The sequence below is a fragment of the Stomoxys calcitrans genome, chromosome 1 (assembly GCF_963082655.1).
Source record: "Stomoxys calcitrans chromosome 1, idStoCalc2.1, whole genome shotgun sequence".
Lineage (NCBI taxonomy): Eukaryota > Metazoa > Arthropoda > Insecta > Diptera > Muscidae > Stomoxys > Stomoxys calcitrans.
The window spans coordinates 16120435-16146143 of record NC_081552.1 but is presented as its reverse complement, the minus strand read 5'-3'; the positions used below and the strand labels follow the sequence as shown (position 1 = coordinate 16146143).

Sequence of the window (25709 nt, the reverse complement as noted above, 5' to 3'; positions counted from 1 at the left end):
ACCCCCAAAGGGAAAACATTTTTTGACCATGCCAATATGTTGTTCAAATGAAAGGTTTTTGAGATTAGAAAACGAATTTGATAACCTATTTTGGGGCCATGTGTTTGGGGGACGCCTCATCCTCTAAACTCCTCTTAAGCCAATGGCAATAGGGAGTTTAAATAAATGGTATTTGAGAGACGAGCACGATGTTGATAATTTTTCAGTGCCAAGTATCTGGGGGACCACCTCTCCCCCGAAAACACCACTAAATCAGACATCATGAGAATATCGGGCTGAAATGAAGTATGGGTTGCCCAAAAAGTAATTGCGAAAAGGCGCAGCGGAGCGGGCCCGGGTCAGCTAGTCATCTATAAACAAAAACTTTTTTTTGGAAAAATTTTTTAAGATGCTATTTTTTGACAATTTTAACAAAAATTTTGATAAAAATTTCTACGAATACAAAGTTTAGGTAATTGTTGTTGTAGAAAGCTATAGTCATAAATTTTTTACAAATATTTGTAAAACAAAAAATTTCCATATATTTCTATGAATACATTTTTTTAAAACACTATTTGCTAAAAATATATTATTTTCTCAAAATTTTGGCAAAATTTCTTTGAAACTAAAATTTTACAATTTTTTTGTAAAAATTAATTAAAATAATTTCTATAAAAACTGAATTGAAACACATTCTCTAAATCAAAATATATACAAAAATTTCTATTAAAATTATATTTGGGGAAAATTTGTGTGAACGAATAATTGCAAAGAAATTGTTAAAAATATTATATGAATGAAATTGTCTTTCCTAAAAACTTAACAAATTTCTTTCTTTTTCTTTTCAGATCACCTCATTGTTGCGTCCACGTGCAACATATAAGACCACACCAATACCAGCAGCCACTACATCCAGCGTAACCCTTCATCCATATCTGGGAAGCGCCAACGCCAATAACCAATCCGATGATATAGTGGTATATGCTGCTGCAGCCACCCCAGCCGTAGAAGAGAGCAGTTCAAATGATCAGGAGGAAAGTTCAAAAATAGACAATGTTGAATTAATACCTACCCTTGAATTTGTTAATCAACCCACGCCATCACCACCAAAAACTCCAAGTCAACATTCACAACAATGCTCTCCATTAAGTGAAGTGGAGCAACAGCCACAGCAACGGCAACAAGATTCATTAATACCAACATTGTTTCAGCAACATGAGTCTGCAACAAGTCCCCCACTAACATTTACTGTAAGCCAACCAACAGAAGAAAACGCAGACGTAAGCAGCGAAAGTTCGGCAGCATCGGCAGCAGGAGCAGCAGCGCCAGAAAAAGAGCAACAGAAAAACGATTCTTTGTCTTCGTTGGATGATACCAGTGAATTATTAAGGCAAGAGGTTGAACTAATAAGCTTGACTTCTGTTTCCACATATTTCGATGAGCCCACCAGTTCCATATCCATAGAAATGATGGATCAAGGCTCTCATCCAACAAACTCAGAAAGGGCTACGACCACATATACAACGACCTCAGTGTCTGCAACGGCTTCGGTCTCAATGACACCCTCCTCGGGGGGCGGCTCGGACACCAGAAACCCCAGCGTTAGCCATAGTTATGTGCCACAACAATTTTTAACCCATACTCCCTCTAGTCTAAGTGAAGAACGTGAAAGCGATGAAATTGAAGAAGAGATCGAAGAGGCTTTGGAGATAAGCAGCGAAGAAGGGCCAGTGGAATCTTTGGATATAAAGGCGGGTGGAAGTACTAAACCCCCCTCCCAAAGCCTAAATCATGACCAAATGTTTGGCATAGAGTTTTCCGATAACTCAAGTTTGGAAATATCTGGAGGAAAATTGCTAATCACTAGTGGGAAAAGTTTGAAAAGTTCCAGCAATGATGACCAATTTAAAATCGATGAGGATCAATTGTCGGGTGGAAAATTGGCTCAACATTTCGTTTTAGTTGATGATGATGAGGAGGAAGAAGAGAGTGGTTTAGCTCCTGCTAAACCCGATATGCCATCCCTGCCCAACGACTCGGAGCATAGTATTGAGCATGAACAAAGTTTAAGTAATCAGAGTACCTCGCATGATGTTTCAGAATTGCAGGAAGAATCCAAAGCTGATATAGATTTGGAGGATTCTTTGCTAACCGATGGAGACTGTCATATATCGCTGCCTGAGGGTAATAGTAGAAAATCTATTAATTTGGAAGAAGTGGATTCAGCTCAGTCTTCTTTGCAAATACCCATGCTTGATATTCCCCAAGGTGATCATGAGAAGCTGGAAAGTTTTGATATGGGAAAACTGTCAGCAACACCCCAAGGGGGCTTGAAACTTCTGGACACAGCTGAAAGTTTACGATCCTCGGGTCCAACAATGCCAAGTATACCACTCAGCAGTATATCCTTGGGCCAAGAACAAAGTTTGTTACTCAGCGGTACTTCTCCTGGGGTGGAGCAAGATATTAAGCGTTCCCTTACCAAAGCCACTTTACCGGAATTATTCGAAAATCCCAACATTAAGCCTTTGTCGGGAGCCTCCTCCATGTATAGTGAGAAGGATCAATCCATGGAAGAAATTATGGATTCTAATCATTCCCTGCAAATGACCTTTGATGAGAATCTAAGCTCTTTGAATCCCAGCTTTTTGGCCAATAATGAGACATTGGTCAATGAATTGTTGAAAGATAATCAAGCAACATCACAGAAATCACATGAAGGCCCTGATGCTAGGCTCGACTCTTTAAACCCTAAAGATTTGTTAGCTGACAACCAGGTAGCATCCCAAAAGTCGCCAGACTCCCGACTTAGCTCTTTAAAACCCAAAGATTTGTTGGAACAGAACCAGGGAACATCCCAGAAATCGTCAGATGTTAGACTAAGCTCTTTAAACCCTAAAGAATTGCTGGAATCTGGTCTTTCGGAGAAGTTGGTACAATCGTTAAGTGATAAAGCGCTGTTACATCCCAGCTCAGTTTCTAAGGACGAATCCAAAGATCTGAATTTTTCAGAGATAACTAAACAATGGCCAGATGAAGAACCTTCTAAGCAAATATCTGTAGATAAAACTCCCCCAAGCCTTAGCAACGAATTTTCACAAAGTTATCTGGGGAAATCCAGAAAATCGCCAATCGCCAAAGATTCTCAAGAAAGCACTCTGGATCCCAACATTTTTGCTGATGTTGAAACATCGAGTCATAATCTATCAACAAATCTGGAGAAGTCTGTAAAATCTCCTTCGGAACAGAATTCTAGATTGAGTTTCTTAAACTCCAACAAAGACTCAATGGTCAGAGACTCTGGTGAAAATATTCTAGGAAAATTCTGGAAATCGCCCGAGGAACAGAGTTCTAGCCTTACTTCCCTAAACTTTGGCAAAGACCCGTTGGCCAGAGACACTGGTGCAAGTGTTCCAGGAAAATCCTCAATATTTTCAGTTCAAAAGCTTAGCGCTTTGGATACCAGACTTTTTGCCAAAAATGAAACTTCACTTCAGGAGAATTCCAGAAAATCACCTGAGGAACAGAGTTCTAGATTAAGCCCTTTACACTCCGGCTTTGTGGGCACTAAAGATACTACAATTGGAGACATGGTTGAAAACACTCCGGGAAAATCCAGAAAATCTCCCGATGAAAAAGTCTCTCACCTAAGCCCTATGGATCCCAGCCTCTGCCCCAACGAAGAAAAATCCCTCAACCCGCCCGAAGAAAAGGTTTCTCAGCCATGTTCTTGGGATCCCAGTTTTTCGGCGAAGTATAACCAGGATTTATTAGAGAGCTCTGAAAAATCCATCAAGTCTTCAGGGAAAAGTTCATTAGACCCCAGCTTTGTTGCCAATAAAGAAAATATTCCGGAAAAATCCAGAAAAACTCCCGACATACAGGATTGCAAGCTAAGCTCTTTAAATACCAGCTTAAGGGGGAAGAATGAATCATTGGTGCCGGATTTCCCTGAGAGTATGGAAACATCCAAAAAATCTTCCAAAGAAAAAATAACGCAGCTAAGCCCTTTGGATCCCAACTTTTTTGCCAAAAATGAATCCTCAAGCCATGATTCATTGGAGAATACGGGGAAATCGGGAGAGAATACCAAGTTTGGTTCAACACAAGATTTGCTAAACATTTCGGAAAAATTCGGCAGCCTGTCTAATGAAAACGCTTCAAAAGAAAGCTCTTTGGATCCCAGCTTTTTGGCTGCATCAGAGAAATCTCAAAAATCCCCTGACCAAAAGATTTCCAAGTTAAGTTATTTTGATGCCAAAACTGAAACTTTTACTCATAATTTGTTGGATAACACAAGAAGCTCGCCAAGTTCGCCAGATAAAAAAGCTACAAAAGAAAGCTCTTTGGATCCGAGCTTTTGCGCCAAACAAGAAACTTCATCTCATGATCTGATAGCGAATCCCGAAAAGTCTAGAGCATCACCCGAAATACATGGTGTGAAGCTAAGCCCTTTAAACCCAGAGCTTTTGAGATCTTCCCCCGAAAAATCCCGAAAATCCCCAGATATAGAAGATTCGAGCCTCAACAATCAAACGAAGGTCGAATGCAATGAAGGCATGCAGCTTCAAGATCCCTATGTGGTGACAAGAACACCTGTACTTCCCAAGCCCTTATCCTTAGAGCTTTTGGCAGCCGAAGAGGCCGTAACTAGTTTTCGGGAAATTATACCCCAACAGCTAGAGCCCAGCGAACAAGATTTACACTATGCTACAGAGAATTTTGTCATACCAGATTTTCAACAAATCGAAACATGTGGCAATTTGACTATGCAGCAAAATCCGAATAAGGATATCATAACCGATTTGGATGATAGTTTGCAGGAGAATGAAGAGAAACCCATGAGTTCAACAAATACTCAAGAGAATGTGGAAAACTTTACGCAACCTTTGCATGTGCAAACGACCCAAGATGAGGAAGACGTTGATGATGATGAAGAGGAGGAAGAGGATACTTCTTTGCAGTTAATGAAGCTGCGTATAATGGCCATGAAACATCAACCCAAGGAGTCCCAACTCTCACCCACGGCAGAAGGCGCCGCCCAGCCCTTGGATGGCGCCAATCAACAAAATGCCAAACCCATGGAACGTGTTGCTCTGTTGGAATTTGCCAAAGATGTCTTAGAGGATATAACAGAAGAAAGTGAACGTAACTCCCTATCTACTCAAGAAGAGCAGCAATCTTTAAATTTAGACAAAATCTCTTTGACAGCTTTGGCCTCGAAATTAGAAGCCAGAGCAGTCCAACATGAGAATGAGTCCACCTCCACCAGTAATTCCATAGTAAGTGTGAATATGGTACAAATGTTGGAGCAAAAGGTGGGAGAACTGCAACAAATGTTGGCCAGCAAGGATGCCTGCTTGGCTTCTCTGAACATGCAATTGGAGAATATGAATCGCAGAGAATCCATAGAGCAATTGGGTTCGGTATCTGGCAGAGATACCAGTTCCTTGGTGACAAACTCCACGGAATATAGAACCCTACAGGAAGATTTTGGACAAGGGGTACGTATAGCCTGATTTAAAGAAAGACATTTTCTAATCATTTTAACCAATTACAGACCATGGACATTTACATGGAGCTAACCAAACGCGATGAGCTTATAGCCAAACTCACCGATTCACTGCAACAGTCCCTGACCATACGCGAAAATCTACAAACAGAAAGTGAAAAAATGTCCACTGAAGTACAACTGCTGCGCAAACAGCTCACCGATGCCATGGAGACCTTAAAACGTCCCTGTTGGCCCCGTGTCGATCAAGAGAGTAATTTTGGCCAACGCATATCCGAAATCTCTATGGATCTCATAAGTGAAAGTGATGATGACTTCGATCGCCATTATTTCACCGATACTGAAGAGAAATTCTCTCGTAATTCCCGCGAACGTCAACTCTCCATGCCTAGGCAATTTGAGTATTCGGCCAACGAACCTGAAGTTGTCTCCACCCCCTTTAGCAAACAAATTGAACAATTCCAAAAATATTTGACCCCCAGTGAGGTGCGTTTATTTTTTATGGTTCAAAAGAAATTCGATGATTATCTTTGTCAAGAGCTGGAGAAGAGCAAGATGAAGAATGACCAAGAAATGAAAATAGTCATGGATCAATGGGACACCGAGAAGCGTGAGAAAGATGAGGAAATTCAACGTCTGTTACAACTGCGTCAGGAAAGGGAAGTCAAACACAATCAGGAAATGGAGAATTTAAGGAAATATTTTGAAACTAAATGTGCCGATTTGGAAAAGCAGTAAGTAGAGCTGAGGGAAAGAATCAAAGAAAGAGAAACTTTTGGAGCAAAAAAGATTCTCAATATTTTGTCATCTAATTGTTTATAGATAATTTTTTCAATTGTTCTGTTTTAAATTGTCAAAATTTTATTTTTATCCAAAATTTGTCAAATTGAGAAATTTTTGTGAATTTATTTTTTTGGAAAATTTTGCTAAAAATGCTTTTTTACAGAAAAATTTTAATTTTTTTTTTTATAGAAAATTTTTATATATATTTATTTTATCTGTTTTTATGCCCTCCATCATTAGATAGGGGTATACAAATTTCACCATCCATTTCCATCCACCTCTAACACCTCTAAGACCCCATAAAGTATATATATTCTTGACCGCCATGACATTTTAAGTGGATATAGCCATGTCCGTTTGTCTGTCCCTCCGACCGTCTGTCTGTCGAAAGCACTCTCACTTTCGAAGGAGCAAAGGTAGGCCCTTGAAATTTTCCACAAATACTTCTTATTTATGTAGGTCGGTTGGGATTGTAAATGGCCAAATCGGTCCATGTTTTGATACAGCTGCCATATAAACCGAGCTTGAGCTTCTAAGGGCGCAATTCTCATCCGATTTGGCTAAAATTTTGCACGTGATGTTTTGGTATTACTTCCAACATTTGTGCTTAGTATGTTTCAAATCGGTTCGTAACCTGATGTAGCTGCCATATAAACCGATCTCCCGGTTAGACTTCTTGAGCTTCAAGAGGGCGCATTTTTTATTCGATTTGGCTGAAATTTTGCACATGTTGTTTTGATATGACTTCTAGCAACTGGTCTAAACCGGTTGATAACCTGATAAGCTGTCATATGAGCCGATCTCCCGATTTGACTTTCTGATTATCTGGAGGGCGCAATTATCACTGGATTTGCCTCAAATTTTGGAGCTGGTGTTTTTCTATGATTTCTAACAGCCGTGACAAATACGGCCCATATCGGTCAATATCTTAATTTAGCTCATATATCTTTGAAAAAGTCATTTAAATGACTTGAAAAATGCGATCCATGGTGGAGGGCATATAAGTTTCGGCCCGGCCCAACTTAGCACGCTTTTACTTATTCCTCACAGTTCTTTTTGTAGTCTATTCGTTCAAGATCAGTTATTTTTGGCTGGCATTTACCACAGGTGTAACTACCAAACCAATGATTGTCCAACTTATTTATTAGTGGACAACGGTGGAGGATTTTTTTTATTAGTAAAATCCCTATTAAGTTTTAAATAAAAAATATTTTCAAAAATTTGGTCGAAATTTGGTTTTGAAAATATTTATGGTATAAAAGCAAATGGAGATTTTTTATTTATAAATAATCTTTCGGCTGCTTGATTCTCTTGAGTGCCCAGATCCAGGAGCTTTGCAACTAAGATGAGGTACGTCCACAGGGATCTGGGTCTGAGTCGAGTGGGTCTGGCTTGGCCGTTAAACAGGTGACGTGTATCGTGTGGTCCCTGGTTATAATTGGGACATACATCTTGCACGTCGGCATTAATCTTTGCTCTGTAGGAGTTGAGGCGGCTGCATCTGTCGGAACGTATTTGAGCCACAACTTCTCTGGTTTGCCCGGGGAGATCAATTTCTTCAGATGCAATGGGAGGCGGTAGTTCTCCAAGGGCCACATTCATCCGGTAGCTATTTACCGCATCTGCTACCGTGTCTGCATGAATATTGTCTAGGCCTGCTTGATCTAGAGATTCTCTCTTGTAGCGCTGAATCTCACGCTCTAGATCATGTAGATCTACGCTAAGGCTCCTGGGCGGTGGATATCGATCCACAAGATGATGATTTGGATGGTCTCTGCGAAAACAGTCGAGAAGGTTTTGCTTAAACAGCATGTAGTTATGTCTTCGCACTGGTAGGATCCTTGTCTCCTGATGGAGGTTCTCCACATGATAACTGAGGAGACAGCCCGTCGCAGTTCGGAGGGCGGCATTCTGACAAATATTATTCCACTGCGTGTCACAGAGCTGACGAGACCACACTGGCGCTGCATAACTTACCATAGGCCGGCGAATTGCCTTGTACGAGGTGAACAAGATTTCTTTGTCAGCACCCAAGTGCTGCAAGTGACTTGAGGAACTTTTTTCTACTTTTGACCTTATCGCAAATTGCTGTGGCATGTGGGGAGAATGTGTAAGAGCTGTCAAATGTGACGCCAAGTACTTTGGCACACTTGATGGTTGGAATTGTCACTCCGTCGACCATCACTATGTCGAATGCCTTCGATTGGTCCAGTGCCACGAGGACCGTCCTATCAAATGACCTGGGCTGATTGAATCCACGTCAAATGTGTGCAAATGCAGTCTTCGAAATCCATGCAGATGCTCGGCGAATGGAAATTCTCCTACGAGGCTCGGGCCTCAAGCGTCTTTGCTACTGGTGAGAGAAGGGAGATCGATCTGTACGACTCCCCCAAACTCTGGTCCTTTCCGTAGCGGGATAACTCTGCCCAATTTCCAGACGTCGGGAACTATAAGAGTCTTCAAAGAAAGGTCGAGGACATACTTAACTCCTGGTAAATCCAGATTCCTCAGCTTTAGTGTAGATATTCCGTCGAGGCCCAATGCCTTAGATGATTTGGCGCCACTAATGGCATTCGTAACTTCGCCCACGGTAAATTGTGATGGCTGTCCATCGGCTTGAAGATCACGGATACGGCGAATGGCTCTCCTCCTTGCACCTTGTCACTATCGGGATGCACAATAAATTGACGGTTGAACAACCTGGCGCATCTCTTCGGATCAGTCACGGTTAAGGCGCCAAAAGTGACTGAGGTCCTGTCATCCCGTCTACCGGGGTTCGAGAGTGACTTAACAGTAGACCACAGCTTGCCTAAACCGATGCCTTACTTACATTTCTCCAAGTGTTCCAGCCACAAATTCCGCCAATGTTCGTTGACTACCCTGCTTATTTCCAGATTCAGCTGGCTAATTCTGGGGTTAGTGGGGTTCGTGCAACGAATCCCATCACCCTCGTCTGCGAGTACCACTGCCTGTGCCGGAAAATTGGGCCGCACTAGGGGGAATTCGACTGTATGATATAAAGTGAGCGGCTGCTGCTTTAATGATGTCTGGGAATTTCCTCTCGGCGACAAGCACATTTGAAAATTGGGCCGCACTAGGGGCCCGTTTGATATAAAGTGAGCGGCTGCTGCTTTAATGATGTCTGGGAATTTACTCTCGGCGACAAGCACATTTGAAGGAAACTCGGAAACCGACCCAACCGGCCTTCGTCTAATTGATAAACGTCCGGCGCTCTGGGGTTATGAATTCGGAAGGTTTTTCGATAGCTTGCAGGTTACGTCACTCAGAAGATCAGGGGATGCAATGGAAATGTCTGGCGAGCTGTTGCATCTCCTCATCATTCTAGTGGGGTCATCCTCATTCACCGTGCAAAATGTGGAGCCTTCAATCTGCTCTGCCAAAGCAATTTTTGTCAGACTTGGCTCAAATTTTGCCCATGGTGTTTTGTTATGACTTTTAATATGTGTGTCAAGTACGGTCCTAATCGGTCTAGAACCTGATAGAGCTCCCATATAAACCGATCTCCCGATTTGACTTCTTAAGCCCCTGGTAGCCGCAATTTTTGTCCGATTTGGCTCAAATTTTGTCCATGGTATTCTGTTATGACTTCCAACAACTGTGCCGAGTACGGTCCAAATCGGTCAAGACCCCGATATAGCTCCCATATAAACCGATCTCCCGATTTGATTTTGAGCCCCTGGATGCCTTAATTTTCTTCCGATTTGTCTGAAATTTTGCACATAGTGTGCTGTTGTGACTTCCAACAACTGTGCCAAATAGGCCAAAATCAGTATAACCTTATATAGCTCCCATGTATACCGGTCTCTCGATCATCCTTGTTCGCTTGCTAGAAGCTTAAATTTTTGCTAGTTTAATAGAAGTTTGGTATGTAGAATAAAATTATGCCCTATAACTTAAATTATTTTGTATAAATTTTTAGCAGAATTCATGGTGGTGGATTCCCAATATTCGGCCCGGCCGAACTAAGCACACTTTTATTTGTTTAGATTTAACTTAGGATATAGCAGTGCAGTTATAATAAAATGGAATTATTATTATATCCTTGGTGTTGGGTATCCAAATTTACGTCCCGGCCGAACTAAACACGTTTTTACTTTTTTTTTTAATTTTTTTTTATTAAAAATTACCAAACTGTATTTTTTTTAGAAATAATTCCTAATTCTCAAATTTTTAAAAATTAATAGTTTTTTTGTAAAATTTGTTAAGTATTAAATTAAAATTTCTTTTCCTCCCTCATTTCAAGCCCTCCATCTGTAAATAAGGAAACACAAAAGTATTAATAATTTTTGTTATTAAAAAATTGTTTTTACTTCATAAATTAATATCTAATCTTTTCCAACTATTGACAGATTTTCCGATGATGTCTTCTCACAAAAATCCCAACGTCAAGGCATGTCCTCATCAGAATCCTCGGATCAGGAACAATTATCTCTGGACTATAAATCGCCCTCATTGCCCCGTTCCAAAGAAACGTCACCTAGAAAACGTTTTCGGGCAGAATTGCTGCTCAGTCCCTCACATCGCCAAATGACACCCAGCAATGATGCCTATAATGAAGAGGGTCAGACAAATGAGGGATCACAAGTGAGTGGATTGTTTTACCTTGTGGTAGTTTCTGAATAATTGAATTACCTTCTTTTTTTAATTCTCTTACAGTTGGCCCTAGAAATTACAGAATTAAAGACATTTTATCAAAATAAAATTCATGAAATTCAACGTTCCCAAGAGGAAAACATCAAAAAGCTGAGTGACAGATTGAAATATTATGAGACACGCTATCCCGAGGATGAATTTATGGTAGGTTCCCTTATGTCACTGAATTGATTTACGCTGATCATTGTTCACATCTCTTACAATGGCATGTATTGCTTAAAAACGTTTGCTTTGTTTTTTTTTTTTGTTTTTTTTTTAACAAAAACTAATTCCATTTACGTTACATTGTAATAATTCAATAAACAGACAAAATCATGCTTTTGGCGAGGGCTTATGTCATTTCCAAGTGCAATGCATTGCATAAATCGATGTTATCATAAAAGTTGCTTTATGTAAGCCAAGTACCAGTCCATTAACCCCATTTCATGTTTGCTTTCGTCCTGGTCTTAAGTATAAATGTTTATATCATTTGAAAGCATTGTTTCCAAAAACCGGAAGAGATTTTTCGTTTGAAACGTTTGCATACCACCATATGCAGTGTAATAAACATCACACTTTTCGGCATATAAACCATCGCAGATTTTCTCCTCAAGACTTTTGATCGCCTTATGAGGAATGAAGACCCAACATATGCCTCATCTTACTAATACCTGTCTAGATCTACATGAACTGTAGAGATATATGAAAAATAACCTTTAGGCCACCAGAATATTGGGCTGATCTGAAGAGCATTCATATGGAACTAAACAAGCATCCTTCTTCATACAACACACTGCTACGACAACGACATAGATGCAATCCCATGGCAGCCGGTTGTATGTACCGGATTGACCCAACGAATTCATTGCCAAGGGCTGCCGCCTCATGTACCACACACTGCTACAACAACAACAACAACAAATATAATCCTTGACTTATGGTACATCATCCACCTATAGCTTCGATCGATCGAAATCACTCACAAGAAACCACAACTGTTATAATTAGCTACTATAAAACAAATCCTATTAGCTGGGATAAACACAACAATCCCATGGCAGCCGGTTGTACGTACCGGATTGACCCGATGGAGCTCTTCATCGACAAGGGCTGCCGCCTCAGTGTACAACACACTGCTACAACAATAATCCCATGGCAGCCGGTTGCGTGTACCGGATTGACCCAATGAATTCCTTCATCGGCACGGGCTGCCGCCTCAGTGTACCACAAACTGCTACTACAACAACAACAGCAACAACAACTAATACTACTAAATTTCCCATGAACATTCATTTCATTAGGGAAAAGGGGATACTTCTTTCATATCAATGAGTGCAGTTTAAGCTCAATGATAAGGGGCCTCCTTTTTTATGCCGAGTTCGAACGGCGTGTCGCATACCACTTGGTAGAGAAGTTTTAACATGGCAGGATACCTTACAAATGTAGACAGCATTAGTAACAACCGCTGAAATTTTAGTTGATGTTCACGCCGGGATTTGAACCCAGGCGTTCGGCGTCATAGGCGGATATGCTAACCTCTGCGCCACGGTGACCTCCAAGTTGGATTAGATTGGTTGTTTAGGTTGGAGAGCCCGGGAATATTAGAAACTATAAATGAAGAAAAAGGAAACAAATGCACAAGATACGGCAGAGGATAACTATGATCACCACACAGGCTGGAACTTTTAACACCGATCTTTGTGGTGTTCATTCTTATACCCCCCCACCATAGGATGGGGGTATTAATCCGTTTGTAACACCTCGAAATATTGATCTAGGACCCAATAAAGTATATTCATTCTTGATCGTCTCGAAATTCTGAAGCGAACTAGCCATATCTGTCCGTCCGTCTGTCGAAATCACTGTAGCGGCCGAACGCGTAGAGCTAGCCGCTTGAAATTTTGCACAGATACTTTATATTGATGTAGGTCGTTGGAGATTGCAAATGAGCCATATTGTTCAGATTTGGATATAGCTTCCATATGAAACGATCTCAGATTAGGTTAAGCTGAAATCTTGCACGTAGTGTTCTGTTATGACCTCCAACAACTGTGGCAAGTACGGTCAAGAACCTGATATAGCTCTCATATAAACCGATTTCCCGATTTGACTTCTTGAGCCCATGGAAGCCACAATTTTTTTCTGAAATTTTGCACATATTGTTCTGTTATGAGTTGCAACAACTGTGCCAAGTACTGTCTAAATCGATCAAGAACCTGATAAAGATCCCATATAAACCGATCTGCCGATTTGACTTCTTGAGCCCCTGGAAGCCTCAATTTTCATCCGATTTGGCTGACATTTTGCACATAGTGTTCTGTTATGACTCTCAACACCGGAGCCAAGTACGGTCCAAATCGGTCTATAACCTGATATAGCTCCCATATAAACCGATCTTTCGATTTAATTTCTTGAGCTCATGGAAGCCTCAAATTTTGTTCGATTTGGCTGAAGTTTTGCATGCGGTGTTCTGTTATGACTTCCAACAACTGTGCCAAGTACGGTCAAAATCGTTCAAGAACCTGATATAGCTCCTATATAAACCGATGTCCCGATTTGCCCCTGTTCCTTAGTGGAATGTGGAAATTTTGTCCAAATTTGTATTTTTTTGACTCTCAACAACGGAGCCAAGTACAATCCAAATCGGTCTATAACCTGATATAGCTCCCATATAAACCGATTTCCCGATTTGACTTCTTGAGCCCATGGAAGCCACAATTTTTGTCCGATTTGGCTGAAATTTGGCACTTATTGTTCTGTTATGAGTTCCAACAACTGTGCCAAGTACGGTCAAAATCAGTGAAGAACCTGATGAAGATCCCATATAAACCGATCTCCCGATTTGACTTCTTGAGCCCCTGGAAGCCTCAATTTTCATCAGATTTGGCTGACATTTGCGCATAGTGTTCTGTTATGACTCTCAACACCGGAGCCAAGTACGGTCCAAATCGGTCTATAACCTGATATAGCTCCCATATAACCCGATCTCCCAATTTGACTTCTTGATCCCTTACAAGCCGCGATTTTTATCCGAGTTGGCTAAAATTTTGCATATATTGATCTGTTATGAATCTCAACAACCAAATACGGTCCAATTCTGTTTATAACTAGATTTAGCTCCCATATTGTAGCAGAATCCATGGTGGTGGGTTCCCAAGATTCAGCCCGGCCGAACTTAGCACTCTTTTACTTGTTATACCCTGGTACAGTTTATTATTGTCTAAAGTTTTGGAGGTTGTGTTTTACTATGACCTCAAACATTTATGACATGTACGGTCCATATTGGTCAATAACTTGATATAGCTCATATATATTTGAAAAAGTCGTTTAAAGAACTTGACAAATGCAGTCCATTGTGGAGGGTATATAATCACGCTTTTACTTGTTATTTTCTGAGTACTACCCCGTGCTCTGGATGTCTACCATCTTCGGCTACTGCCATTTTAAAACTTTTCGTTACAACACACCCAATAGGCCTAAGACCGTGCATGGCATTCTCCACCTCCCTCGGGCACTCCTCCTCGCCCACAGGGATCAACTCTGCTCTGGTACTCTTCTCGATCATTCGATCAGTTGTTTCAGACATCCATAGGTGGGAATCGTCTGAAAAATTGCGGTAAAAATCTTGTGTACCGTTCCCGGTACAGCAGTAGAGCTCATTCATTCCCGTTTCCAAAACGTTCCTTTTCCAGCTAAGTTTCTGGTCACAAACAAGTACTTGGCATCCGCAGAGATCAGTAGCTCTACCCTATAGAAGATAGTTCCCTTGAAGACACCCAGTTTTCCCCTCTTGGTAAAAGAAATACCTGCTCAGTTTTTTTGGGTTGGTCCTCGTCTATCCAGAAAGCTTTCTCTCCCTTTCTCCACATCCCAACTTAGATCCATCCGTGTTTACAGAAGGTCCTGGGAAGACGGAACACCTCCAGCCCAGAGATCCCTTTTCGGAAAACAACGAACAACCCGTCAACAAGTAAAGACTACTTTGCTAAAAAATTCGTCACGCCGCACATAGCATGCCGCTACGACGCATTGTCATTCCGTATAACAATGCCCAAAGTTTAAGGAGCACTAGGTTACTGACTCCCTCAGTCTAAGGGCGATTTTCGATGCCACACCCCCAACGTTTAGTTGCAAACGCTTAAGATCGATTATAGCATTTAGCGCCTCCCTCGCGGTAATCTTCCCAGCAGTACTGTCTTTTTTCGTGGCCATCTTGCGGAGGTCGCAGTTGTCCAGAACCCAATGCCGTTCGTTTGAAAAAGGAGTGCCGATTTTAAAACAGCCTAGGCCACTAAAGAATCTAACCTAGCGTAGATGTTATGACTCTGAACGCCTGGGTTTGAATCCTGGCGAGAACATCAGAAAACATTTTCAGTGGTGATTATCCCCTCCTAATGCTGGTGACATTTGTGAGGTACAATCTCAGGTAAAAACTTCTTCCTAAAGAAGTGTCGCACTGAGGCACGCAGTTCGGACTCTGACTATAAAAGGGAGGTGGGACAGCATAATGGAATATTCATGGGCTAATTTTAATACGGTCATAACATAGTCAGTAATCGATGATGGTGTTGACTAAGAAACTTGGTTTCTTGGTATTTCGCCGGGCTTTGAGTCAGCCCTATGACTTGACCTATTGACCATGTGTATGGCAGTAGAGTTGACAATCCAAGATTGTGCTTTAGATCGAAATGGCAGTAATTCAACTGAAGAATAATAAGATGGCAGGAGCTGATGGTATGGCACATTACTTATGCATTCGGCTTCGTTTATCACAAGATCGAAAATCGGTGACATATTCTTGCGGCATTACTCTTTTCATCCAACTTGTGACAAGGGTTGCGAAGTCTGACTTTTAGGATCGGAGTCGAAATCGGATTCTGGTTCTGCTTCAAAGTTGACAAGCTTTCTTAGACTTTGAACCGAACTCCGACCATGAGTAAATTCACCGTTTGTGAATTAATAACATTGAATACGGTCGACCATATATTTAGTCTCCCAAGTTAAAGTAAATAATTCTCATATTATTTATCCATTGGGAGACATTAGGAATAGCCTTCGTACAGTTTAGACTTGCGACTACGTTTCTAAATGGTTCCTTAACACCAAGATTGTTGTTGTTGTAGCAGTGTGTTTTGTTCTAACTCTCGTCTGCTTGACTCTGTCGAGTATTCAGATCCAGGTACTGTGCCACTAAGGTAGTGTGTATCCAAAGGGAACTGTATCTGAGATGAGTGGGTCTGGCTGGAAAATTAAATGGATGACGTGTGGTCCCAGGTCACAATCGGGTATCAATTCTGCACAGTGGTATCAATTCTTGCTCTGTTGGAGTTGAGACGGCTTCATCTGCCGGATTGTAATTGAGCCAGAACTACTTTGGTTTGTCGGGGGATCTAGAGATTCTCTCTAGTAGCGCGAATCGCATGCTCCAGATGATGTAGAATCACCTTAAGGCTTCTGGGCGGTGGACACCTACCCACGAGATGATGATTTGGATGGCTCCTGCGATAACAGACGAACAGGTATTGCTTGGACAGCATGTAGTTATGTCTCCGCAAGGGTAGGATCTTTGTCTCCTGATGGAGGTAGTCCACGTGAGAACTGAGGAGATAGCCGGTCACAGTTCGAAGAGCGGTATTCTAACAGATCTGAATACCACATTGGCCCACAGACGGGCCAATTGTCTTGTACGTGGTGAACAAGGTTTCTTTGTCAGCACTCCAAGTGCTGCCGGCAAGAGACTTGAGGACCTTGTTGGCGAGTATCTTTATATCGCTTGCAGCGAAATGGGCGGCAATTTCGTTCAGGCAAACATTTAACCTATCGCAGGTGTCATCAATGGGTGGGGAGACTATGGCATCAGTCTCCCTACCCATTGATGACATTGATCGTACAATCGTCCGCATATGAAAGATCTCTCACCGTCTGGGTGCATTAGAGGATAGGTAAATATGCCGGAGATATCACCCCGCTTTGAGGAACTCCCTGTTTCACTCTACGGTGTTGCGATTTCTTATCCCTAAATTCCACAAATGACTGGCGACCACACAGATACTTTGCGATCCAGCGTTCCAGGTCAGGCAGAAGGGACATGTTGGCGATGTTGTCAATGGTTGGGCATGGTTGACCGTGCCTAGTGCCTTCGATAGGTCCAGTGCCACGAATACCGTCCTATCACAGGGCCTGGGCTGATTGAAGCCACGCAAATGTTTGCAGTGACAAAACGCAAGGCAATTGTTTTGCTATGCAGTCTTCGAAATCCATGCTGATGCTCAGCGAATGGAAATTCTCTATCGAGGCTCGGGAAAAGTAATCCCTCAAGCGTATTGGCTACTGATGAGAGTAGGGAGATTGATCTGTACGACACCCCCTTACACGGGTCCTTTCCAGGCTTCAGTAGCGGGATCACTCTGTACATCTTACAGACATAGGGCACTATAAGAGTGTTGAAAGACAGGTTTGAGAACAGTTGTAATGCACTCAAATCCAGGTTGCTCCAGATTTTTTAGCACCAAAGCAGAGATTCCGTTGGGGCCCAACGCCTTGGATGATTTGGCGCCACAGATAACATTCGTTACTTCGTCCAAGGTAGATTGTGATGGCTGTTCTACGTTTCGTAGACCACGTATACGACGTATGACTCTCCTTCTAGCCCTGTAACTCTCGGAATGCATAATAAATTGACGGTTGAATAACCTGGCGCACGTCTTCGGATCAGGCACGGTTATATTGCCAAAAGTGACTTAACAGTAGACCACAACTTGCCTAAACCGATAACCAAGTTACATTGCTCCAAGTGTTCCAGCCACAAATTCCACTTCTCTGTTTATTTCCAGATTTAGCTCGTTGATATTGGGGTTAGTGGGGTCCGTGCAACGAATCCCATCACGCTCGTCTGCAAGTACCATTGCCTGAACCAGGAAGTTGGGCCGTACTTGTGGTATTCTACCAGCTGGTTTAAAGCGATGTCTAGGAATTTCCTCACGCAAACTAGCATATATCAGGGGGTGTCAGTTCATTGAAGCGGCGATAGGTGTATCATCTGAAGCCGAACCAATCGGGCTTCGGCAAGGTGTACTCATTCTGCTGTAGAGACATCTTGACTATTTGGTGGAGAATCGTTTTCACTGATTTTTTTATTTTTTGATTTTTACATATGATTCCCTTTAAAGTTATCCAAAGTACTTATACTCACCACCATAGGATAGGGGCATACTAATCTAGTCATTCCGTTTGTAACACCTCGAAATATTCGTCTGAGACTCCATAAAGTATATATATACTTGATCGTCTCGAAGTTCTGAGTCGATCTAGCCATGTCCGTCCGTGCGTCCGTCCGTCTGTCGAAATCACGATAGAGGTCGAACGCCGCTTAAAATTTTGCACAGATACTATTGACGTAGGTCATTGGGGATTGCAAATGGGCCATATCGTTCAGATTTAGATATAGCTCCCATATAAACCGATCTCCCGATTTGTCTTCTTGAGCCCTTACTAGCAGCAATTTTTATCCGATTTGGTTGAAATTGTGCATTTTGTGTTCTTTTCTGACTTTCAACTTCTGTGCTCAGTACGGTCCAAATTGGTCCATAACCTGAAATAGCTCTCATATAAACCGATCTCCCGATTTGACTTCGTGAGTCCTCATGAGTCGCAATTTTTGTCCGATTTGGCTGAAATTATGTATGCAGCGTTCCGTTATGACTTCCAACAACTGTTTCAAGTACGGTCCAAATCGGTCTATAATCTGATATAGATCTCATATAAACCGATCTCCCGATTTGACTTCTTGAGGCTTTATGAGCAGCAATTTTTGTTCGATTTGGCTGAAACTTTGCATGTGGTGTTCCGTTATGATTTCCAACAACTGTCTCAAGTACGTTCCGAATCGGTCTATAACCTGATATAGCTCCCATATAAACCGATCTCCCGATTTGACTTCTTGAGCCCTTATAAGCTGCAAGTTTTGTACGATTTGGCTGAAATTTTGCATGTGGTGTTCAACACACATGCTCCCATGTAAACCGGTCTCTCCATCATCCTTGTTCGGTTCCTAGAAGCATTAATTTTTGCTGGTTTGACAGAAGTTTGGTATGTGGAATAAAATTATGCCCTTCAACTAAATTTATTTTGTGTACATTTTTAGCAGAATCCATGGTGGTGGGTTCACAAGATACGGCCCGGCCGAACTAAGCACGCTTTTACTTGTTTTTTCTCGCACATTAAGGTCAGTTTATCTTTATAGTGTTTTGGGTGAATATGAAGACAGACTAATGAGCCTATAGTCTTCCATCCGTTGAGGTTAAACCTACGCTTGGGTGATAAATACCACTCTGACCTCCCTCCATATCCTTTGGAATGTAAAGGATAGTTTTGCAGGTTTGCTGAAGTTTAGCTGATTTTGTGGATTGGTTCTGTCTTCGTACACAAAGCCCCTTTTATTAGTCATTTTCATTGACACCTATATTGTACCAATCAGGGGGTTTTGGTTAAGGCGTTTTCCCTTCTTACTAGACCCTAAATTTAGAAGGAAGATTCTTATTTTGGGTTTCTTTTGGGTAAACAGATTTTTTTGTTGTCTTAATCTAACGATAAAAACCAACAAGCACACAATCTCTCCTAAAAGCAACGATTTGTTTGTTTGAATTATTCAAGAAAGTTATTTTACCGTTGTGCTAACCAGCATGTCTTGCATTTGAATTTTCTTTATTTTATGGCTAAAAATGAAACCAAATAAATGAAACTTTTCAAAACATGGACGCGGGCTATTTTGTGCTAACCCAAACCAAACAAAACAAATTTTGTGAAAAAAAAAATCCCCCCAAAAGCAGTCATCCTCTAAAAACTCCACCTTCAATACAACGCGAGATAGTTCAACCAATACGGAGGATGTAACACAGCAAACCGTACGTAATATAAGCCAAAGCCATGATACATGTCCTCCTGAGGCCTCCAGTTCTGCCTCCTGCTTAAAGGATTTGGTCTCAGAACAGTCAGAGTCATCTAAACCAGACGCTGCTATAACCGACATTACCAATACCATAACATCGCCATTAGCACAAACTAACAATGATAGTAACAGCAACAACCATAACACCTCATTAATAATCATCGATACGGATGAATTAAATTCGAATAATGAAACACAAATCATACAAAAGATCATTGAAGAATACGAGCGCCGCTTGCAGGAGCAATTGGCATTGGCCCGTGAGGACATAGTTCATGAATTGGAACAGCAGATACAGGTAAGTTGAGGAAAATTAAGAAAAACAACTTAAGAAACATATGTTATACTCATGTATATGTTTTTTTTTTAATTTTTGTGCGTTTTTATTTTGTAGAAAAAAAAAACTTTATTTTTCTTAAAGTTATTATTTTTCTTTGTCTTTTGTTGCTTTTCTTGTGTTTCCTATAAATGCATGATTCATTTCTTAAACTTATGTTTTTATTCTTTTTTTTCTGAATGTCTTAATTTTTCAATTTGTATTCAAATGTTCTAACATCCTTTTCAAAACAGTGGTTTTTACAAAATTTTAAACATAACATTATTAAAAAAAATGTTTAATTTCATATATGAAAACAAAATTACAAAAATTTATATTAAATTACAAAAATGTATATTTGTGTGTATATTTAAAAAAAATCCTCAAAACGTCCTAAACACCTAATTTTTATAGAAAACTAGCCGAACCGGGCCCGCTCCGCTGCCCCTTCTTTACCTCCCTAATGTCTTTTTAGGGTGGATACACTTTGCCCTGAGTGTGGATATCGAATTCGTGCCACTGTAGCTGAACGCCTGCTTTCGAATTCTGGCGAAAACATCGCAAACAATGGTTATCCCCTCTTAATGCTCGCGAAATTTGCGAGATAACAAGCCATGCATGGCCATTTAAATTCTCCCCAAAGAGGTTTCACAACGTGGCACGCCGTTCAGACTTGGCTATAAAAAAGGTCCCTTATCATGGAGTTTATACTTGAATCGGAAAGCGCTCATTGATGTGTGAGAAGTTTGCTCCTGCTCGGTTCATGGGCAAAACTTTACTCTACATCCAAATGTCTTTCTTTGAAGTCCTTTATTACCACTTTGGTAAATATTTCCTGTTTACGGGGTAATTCGGGGATGGGATGGTCACCCAGACACTTGGCCCCTAAAGTAAATATAAGCTTCGTGCTCCACTTTCAAATATATTTTATATGAGCTTCATATTGGCATGAACGGTAAATAAGTTATGTTTGAGGGTGGAGTGAACCCCAGGGTCTTTGTCCCAAAAATGAGTATCAATTTCGTACTCTACTCCCAAATAGATTCGCTCTTCATATGAATGTGGATAGCTCTCAAGTACCTTTCGTTTGAGCCCTATATTGTCGTCATTGGTCTATATATCCATCTGGGTGGCCCCCAACAATAGAAACCATGTTTTGTTTTAGGTGGCTGTAAGAGCGCGAAAAAACGCAATGCAAACGAATCACATTGCCAATCTCCAAGATCTGGAGTTTGGGGTAATGAGAAGTGCTCTTTAGGGGAAGTATGGACATTTCGACTCAAATGATATAAAATATGGGCTTTACTCCCAAATCCCTTTAATTTGAGCCCCATATTGCCATGGTCGGTAAATATGAATCGTTTGGAGGGTGTTTTGAGGATGGGGCGCCCACGAATACTTTGGGCTGAAAATAGATATATAATTTTGTTCTTTACTCCTAAATGCCGTTGATTTGAGCTCCATATTGTCATAGTCGGAAATGAAGTTCAGTTAAGGGGGTGCTTTAGGGCGTACCCCCAAATACTTGGCTCCAAAATTGAATATCATATTCCGTTTCTACTCTCAAATAGTTTTCATTTGAGTCCCATATTGTCTAAATGCGTCAATGAACCTATTTTAGGTATTTTTAGGAGAAAAAGCGCCACCTATACCTGAACGCAAATTTTGATGTTGTATTCGTAATGTACCACCAAATAGCTTTTAATTGCGTCTCATATTGCCATGGTCGGCTATTGTGCCCATTTGGAGGTGGGGCGACCTACCCTTACATGTATCTAATTTTATATACCATATATTTGTAATCTACTGCCAAATACTTTTTATTGTAGATGAGTTTTGAAGTTGGTTCGGCCTAAAATTTTATTACGATATTCGTTTTCTAGTCTCTAATACCTTTCATTTGATACCCATATTGTGCCTATCGACCCTTTTTCATTTTGGGTGGTGTTTTTGGGGTTTGAGGGAGGATCCGCCCCCCCTTACGATATCAAAAAATTATGTAGCCTATGTTTTCTTCCAGACCAACCTACACAATCTGTGAAAATTTCAAGGTAATCGGTTCATCCGTTTTTGAGTCTATACGGAACAAACAAACACAAATTGATTTTTATATATGAGACTAGCTGCACCCGGCCCGCTCTGCTGCGCCCGATAATTCTATGTTGTAGAAAAGTATTCTTAATTTCGAAATTTCTGCCTAATTTCAGTAGAAAATTTATTCCAATTTTCCTGTGGATTTTTCTTCTATCAAATACCACTTATTTAAACCCCAATAAGTAAAAGTCCTGTTGAAGGGTGTGGTGGGTCCCCAGAGACTTGGTCTAATAAGTGAAAGTCAATTTCGTGCTCTACTGCCATATACCCTTCATTTTGCCATGGTCGGCAATTATGTCCGATTTGAGGGGTTTATTGGGGGTGGGATGACCCACTAAACATTTAGTCGCACAATTGGATTTCAGATTCGCTTTCTACTCTCAAATACCTTTAATTTGATACCCATATTGTAGTGATTGGTCTATAAATCCGTTTGGCATGTTTTGTGGGTTGGTGCCTCCTAGGCACCCCACCCCAGATTCTGATACCAAATTTTTGATTTTAGGTTAATGTAAGTGTGTCAACAAAATTTCGACCAAATCGCCCTTCCCATTTCCGAGATCTGTTGTTTTTGAAAATTATTAAGTCCCGTCGTAGAGTGGGAAAGTTAAAAAATAATACCGTAAAAACCCGCAACGAAGTCATAACGAAGAAAAATGTTTTATAATAAATTTTGACCACTCTGCCCACTTTCTGTTCATGTTAGCTTCTCCAAATTAATGCCATATACTGGCTGTTTTCAATTCGATCAACTAAATTTATTTCAAAACAGTGGATTAACGCCTATTAAATAGTCATCATTTAGTCTTTTTTTTGTAATCAAATAAAATTGCCATATTAAACGATTTTTTGTGGTAAAGAACTAATTTACCAGTCTATATATATGGTGCAGTGGCGATAGTTCTTACTATTAAACCATGGAAAACTTTTGAAGAAAAAGTGTTGCCCAGCAGCATGTCGTTTGGTCTTGTCTATCGATGAGCCAAAAATTGTTGCAATCTTAACGTTAAGTTTGCAACTCCTCCTATCACATTAAATTTGGATACATAGGCATCATTTGTTATACCCTCCACCATAGGATGGAGGGTATACTAATTTCGTCATTCTGTTCGAACTACTCGAAATATTCCTCTGAGACCCCATAAAGTATATATACTCTTGATCGTCGTGACATTTTATGTCGATCTAGCCATGTCCGTCCGTCTGTCCGTCCGTCTGTCCGTCTGTCCGTCCGTCTGTCCGTCCGTCTGTCCTTCCGTCCGTCTGTCTGTCGAAAGCACGCTAACTTCCGAAGGAGTAAAGCTAGCCGCTTGAAATTTTGCACAAATACTTCTTATTAGTGTAGGTCGGTTGGTATTGTAAATGGGCCATATCGGTCCATGTTTTGATATAGCTGCCATATAAACCGATCTTGGGTCTTGACTTCTTGAGCCTCTATAGTGCGAAATTCTTATCCGATTGGGATGAAATTTTGGACGACGTGTTTTGTTATGATATCCAACAACTGTGCCAAGTATGGTTGAAATCGGTATATAACCTGATATAGCTGCCATATAAACCGATCATGGGTCTTGACTTCTTGAGCCTCTATAGTGCGCAATTCTTATCCGATTGGAATGAAATTTCGCTCGACGTGTTTTGTTATGATATCCAACAAATATGCCAAGCATGTTTCAAATCGGTCCATAACCTGATATAGCTGTCATATAAACCGATCTTGGGTCTTGACTTCTTGAGCCTCTAGAGGGCACAATTCTTATCCGATTTGAATGAATTTTTGCACCAAGTTTTTCGTTATGATATCCAACAACTGTGCCGTGATATGGCTGTGTGTAACATGATATAGCTGTCATATAAACAGATCTGGGGATTTGACTTCTTGAGCTTCTAGAGGGCCTAATTCCTATCCAATTTGGCTGAAATTTTGCATGATTATTATTCTTACTTTCAACAACTGTGTCAAGTAAGATTCAAATCGGTCCATAACCTGATATAGCTGCCATATAAACCGATCTGGGATCTTGACTTCTTGACCCCTAGAGGTCCAATTATTATCCGATATGCCTGAAATTTTGTACGACGGATCCTCTCATGACCATCAACAAACGTATTAATACATACAGCTCCCATATAAATCGTTCTCTCTATTTTACTTCTTGGGCCCCCAATGGGCGCAATTCTTATTCGAATTGGCTGAAATTTTACACAGGTCTCCAACATATAATTTAATTGTGGTCCGAACCGGACCATATCTTGATATCGCTCTAATAGCAGAGCAAATCTTTTCTTATATACTTTATTGCCTAAGAAGAGATGCCGGTAAAAGAACTCGACGAATGCGATCCATGGTGGAGGGTATGTAAGATTCGGCCCGGCCGAACTTGTCACGCTTTTACTTGTTGAGTCTACAGAACACAAACATACAAAAGTACAAACCAACAAAAATAAATTGATTTTAATATAAAAGATTTTATCAACATTTGACTTAACTGTAAAAATTTTGTTAACGTTTTAATGTCATATAAAATTTTGTCAAAATATTTTATTTCCATTGTTTTTTAAAAATTCTGTTTTATGAAAATTTTTTTCAAAATTTTATTCTATAAAAAATGGTGCCAAAAATGTACTTTCCTACATAAGGTTGTCAAAATTTGATTTTCGCAGAAAATTTTGTGAACATTAAATTTTCTTAAGATTTAAAATAAAGTTTATGTTCCAGAACCACTGTTCTGCCACCAATGATAGAAAGACACTCAAACCCATTTGCATTACCCTACAATCTAATATTGCGTGTATGGTAGGTAAGGTGCCATATGTACTACAAATTATTTGCTTTTCTTACTGCTATTTTGAAAAATTGCCAAAAGTGTCGAGTGCTGTTTTGCTTAGCAAACTTAACGTGTGGTCATTCAAATGTATTTTCTATTTTTCAAATTTTTACTTGTAAACGGACGAAATGCTTAATTGGTTTGGTGCGAGATGTCTTCGATATGTTTCAGTGGCAATTACTACATACAACATAATGTCACAAACGCACATATACACCGATTTGTATCTCTAGTCCGCTGTATTATTGGTCCAAAGTACGAGATTTATATTTATACCAGAAGAAGTGCGAGTACATCAAAGCAAAACATTATGGGGATGAGGTAGATAGCGTGTAATTGGTTCTAAAATTGCCTATTAAAGCAATGCAACATTGTTGAATGATGTCTACTTGTTTGTTAAGTAAGAAAGGGAAGCAGGAGTTGTCATTGCCTTTGAAATTTAAGCATCAGACATGGAAAAAAGTCTTTCAATGTTATGCGTATAGAGTAAATTCAAATGAATTTCGCAAAATTTTATTTCTATAGAAAATGTTTTTTTTTTCTATAGATTTTTTTTTTTATAGAAAATTTCGCCAAATTTTTTTTATGGTAAGTTTG

The 25709-nt window shown here is 40.4% G+C and overlaps 1 protein-coding gene across 7 annotated transcripts in view; it reads left to right on the top strand.

The window, feature by feature from the left end:
* LOC106094211 (pericentrin) overlaps window positions 1-25709 on the top strand; it is a 173254-nt gene that overhangs the window by 52863 nt on the left and 94682 nt on the right. For 4 of the 7 annotated variants that reach the window (XM_059360961.1, XM_059360959.1, XM_059360956.1 and 1 more), the window contains exons 2-6: window positions 828-5483; window positions 5540-6225; window positions 10645-10879; window positions 10952-11092; window positions 19753-20172. In XM_059360961.1, the coding sequence (XP_059216944.1) occupies window positions 828-5483; window positions 5540-6225; window positions 10645-10879; window positions 10952-11092; window positions 19753-20172 (6138 nt within the window). The remainder of the gene's footprint in view (window positions 1-827; window positions 5484-5539; window positions 6226-10644; window positions 10880-10951; window positions 11093-19752; window positions 20173-25709) is intronic. The other 3 variants (XM_059360965.1, XM_059360962.1, XM_059360958.1) reach the window with 2 other exon arrangements.